General features: G+C 36.9%; 1 protein-coding gene across 1 annotated transcript; it reads left to right on the forward strand.

Annotated features, from left to right (window-relative positions):
• The first annotated feature begins 1,181 nt into the window (after nucleotides 1-1,181).
• LOC138317048 (neuronal acetylcholine receptor subunit alpha-7-like) lies at nucleotides 1,182-2,657 on the forward strand. Its single transcript, XM_069258672.1, has one exon. The coding sequence runs from the start codon at nucleotides 1,182-1,184 to the stop codon at nucleotides 2,472-2,474; it is 1,293 nt and encodes a 430-aa protein (XP_069114773.1). The 3' UTR covers nucleotides 2,475-2,657.
• The last annotated feature ends 1,451 nt before the right edge of the window (nucleotides 2,658-4,108 follow it).

Consider the following 4,108-nt stretch of genomic DNA (forward strand, 5'->3'; position numbering starts at 1 on the left):
TTACCACATGAAACTTCTGTAATTCTTCATAATTTTGATCAAAAGTCATTTTAATGATTGCGTTTGAAAATCGATACTGAAAATGGAGAGAAAAAAGGTAATTACCTGTACCTTGGCAACACATATCATCCTTAGCAACCACATAAAAACAGTCATTAAAGTATCATTGTTACCAAATTAGAGATAGAAGAGAACAGGTAAGATTCTAAATTTAGTCGCCTTTTACGATTATGCAATAGGGGCAGCAGGTACAATTCTAACACCTTTCCTGCAGGCTTATGTTGGTAGGAACTGTCGTTCTGGCAGAATAACTTTCGAACAGGAAGCATCGCACGTATTGGTTACTGTGTTACCAACGAACTACCAGTATGTTATTTTAACCATAACCAAGTACATGTTTTTGTGAATACTAACTTTGGTGATTATGTCTAAGAAAACAGAAACTGCTATGATATAATAAGGTACAGCATGGCAAAAAGGCAATATTCTACTTATGTAAAGATGCTCTACCGCCGACAGATCATAAATGATCCTCATCATTTGAACAATAATTGGTATTTAATCATGTATATATGTCTAATTACAATGTGTAACACAAAAACCAATATAGAATAATTCATTTTGCTTTTGGTGCATGTACAATCAGTGCTTCATTCCATATAGGACATAGCGTCACGGAATCTTTTCGGGACGAAATTGATTGTTTTTAATATTTTTATTTTGAAGTAAAATTAAAAGCTCAAACTTTTCAATGGTGTAAAGTAAGTAACTATTGTAACTGAAGAAACATACTTATTCATCTGCTTTGTTTTTTATTTTTATCTTTAAACCATACATGTAGGTCTGAGGTCAGAATTTTACTAATTTCTCCACATAATGGGAGAAAACAAATTGCATCAGTAGATGTTATTTACTTTGTAAATGTATATCGTTCAGTATACCCTCGCTGGTAATCACTACGATACAAAGTGATATCGATTATAGCGAGCGTTGTCGATCGCAACTCGGCATTCAATGTACTTATTCTGTTTCAGCCAATGGAATAAGAGTTCTCTTTACGCCGATATCATAGCCAATTAATATCAAGCACACTTAAATATTACATTTGATAAAGTGGGTGACCGCTTTGGAGAATCATTATTCTAATTTTATACATACATTGTACAATGACATCCCATACAATGATTTTCATACTGTTTCTTCTCTCCGTGTCAGTTATTTTTATCAGCGGAGGAACGCATGGTGATTTTAAACGACTCCATCAGGTACTAACGACTGAATACAACAAAGACCTGCGTCCAACATTGAATTCATCCGAGCCGACAAATATAAAAGTGCGTTTTTTTCTTCTTTCTTTAAATGAATTTGAGGAAAAGATGAGCAAGTTGTCAATTGTCGGAGCATTTGCCTTGAGTTGGAATGATTTCCAACTGGAATGGAACCCAGGTGACTATGGCAATATCACGCGTATGTTTTTCCCACAGAGTTCAGTTTGGAAACCCGACCTACTACTTATAAATCCTTATCAGAAGATCTCGCCTTTAGGCTTTAGCGATATGAAGCTATATGTCATTCACAACGGCCATGTGTTTTGGTCACCTCCGGACGTTTTTGAAGTTACATGCCAAGCTGATGACACATTCTACCCGTTTGATGAACAAACGTGTTCCTTATATTTTGGTGTCTATATGCACACAGAATTGGAGGTCGTGTTGGATTTACCAGCACGTGGTATTAACCTTCGACATTATACGACAAACAGTCTCTGGAATTTAAAACATACCAGCATGACTCAACGTGATCCGTCCTCATTGAAACTCATCCTGGTACTTCAACGACGGTCTATGTATCAAGTTATAAACACCATACTACCATTTTGTGTTTTGGGACTGTTGAACATCATGGTGTTTCTACTTCCAGCCGAATCAGGTGAACGCATTGGTTTTTCCGTGACCATTCTTTTGGCCATTGCTGTGTTTATGACAATTGTAGCGGACACTCTGCCCGGAACTAGCGAACCATCATTCCCGCGACTGTGCTATCTTTTGACAGCAGAACTTGTCATCAATATGCTCGTGACTGTACTTACAATCCTTGTGTTAAGATTACACCACAAGCCTGAACATCAAACGATACCTGCCTGGATGGAATACGTAAAAACCAAACTGTTATGTGGGTATAAAAAGGGAGATTCAAAATACGCCGTAAAGGATAACAATGTAGAACATGGTCTGCGTAATAATTCGTCCAATGTTCAAGAATCCTGTAAAAATGGCATTGGAGGCGAAGACGGATCCGAGAGTAACATTCCTAATCATCTTGATTGTAATGTTAAAACAAAACGGGAACACACTCTCATGGCCATTAAGACGTCTTGGCAGACGGTGGCAAAGTTTCTAGATATATTTCTATTTGTGGTATTCTTACTGCTGTTCGGATCAACTAAGCTTACAGCATATTTTGTGTTTTCCTAAATGTTCTCTAGTACTCCGTGCTAGGTCGTTTTGATGGTATTTATATGACTTCTGTAATTGTTTCTAATGATTAGTGTTGTGGATATCGATAAGAATATGTGCACAATTCATACAAACGATTTTCTTATCATTTATTAAAAAGAATACATTGTGTTGTGTCATTATAACACGATTGAAAGCGAACTATCCATGTCATTTTAAATAATAAAATGATTTGAAGAAATTAAAGTGATTTTCATGAAATGCATTAGGTTACATATTTGTAACCGTTATGTTTTTGATATAACGTGGAAATATTTTTGGTTTGATTAGTTTAACGTCCTATTAACAGCCAGGGTCATTTAAGGACGTGGCAGGTTTGTTGGTGGAAGAAAGCCGAAGTACCTGGAGAAAAACCACCGACCAGCAGTCAGTACCTGGCAACTGCTCCACGTGTGATTCGAATTCGCGACCCAGAGGTGGAGGGCATGTGGTAATATGTCGGTACATCATAACCACTCGGCCACCGCGGCCCCACGGGGAAATCGCAAAAAGAATAAACAAAGTGACTATTCAAACATTACACAAATGTGATGTTATAGGCTTTTTGACGTTTACACGTGTTTTGCAGTCATTGTAATTTAAACAGTCCTCGGATAAACCGACGGATAAACTTGTGCTTTATCCGTCAATACGATCACGTGAATTTGTTCCACATTTGACGGAATATTTTCTAACTTGAATGAAACGTCAGTCAGTCCCGCTAAAAAGTGACATCACATTCACCGGGATGACGTCATTTTTACGATATCGAAAATCTCGCATGGCGGTGTCGTCTTTTTCTTCACTCACGGCAAAGGTATGTATCATAAAGAAGTTTTTTGATGGGTGATTATTGCTTTTTGAGTATTTTCATATTGTTTCAGTAATATTACGTACTGAATAGAATTACTGGTACTGTTTGCGAATGTGCTAATATATTTCCCACGACAGTAAAAAGGATTACACACTCATTCGGTTTAGTGAATGAATATTTTCCTCAGCATCAAAGATGCATCTCGCTTTGGGCGAAACCAAGTAAATAACTGGCAATTTTCTGCGTTTCGAATATCATAATTGTTGCAGGATAAACAGAATACACGGTTAGTATATTACAATACAAGGTTTATTTTGGTGCGAGACTTAGGAAAGTCGAGATAACTCGTCACAGCCTCGTCATCTCGGCTTGTATTGTAAGATACATGTACTAACCATGTATTCTCTATATCCATTATCGTATCAGTAGAAAATAAGTCCAACTTTTGATTTGTAGTTTTATAGGTCATAATAATAAAAGAATGTATGACTAAAAACTCAATACTGCCATACAGTGATCTCGAGTCATCTGATAATGATCAAATATTATAGAGTAATGACGCCGGCAGTTCCTGTCCATTAATGTCTAAGGTTTCAAACGAACGCGGAGATGAGGTAATGCCAATTCTATAGATATCATCTATTGACGACAAACAAAACTTATCGATTACAGAGGTCGATGGGAACATCAGTACCAATGCCAGCGAAGGTCAATTAACGGGATTCAAATAGGTATCGTCCACTAAACAAACATACATTTAGGTAAAACGTCATCAATTGGTCTGAATGAATGTACAGAT

Source organism: Argopecten irradians, chromosome 2 (assembly GCF_041381155.1).
Source record: "Argopecten irradians isolate NY chromosome 2, Ai_NY, whole genome shotgun sequence".
In the NCBI taxonomy this organism is placed as follows: domain Eukaryota; kingdom Metazoa; phylum Mollusca; class Bivalvia; order Pectinida; family Pectinidae; genus Argopecten; species Argopecten irradians.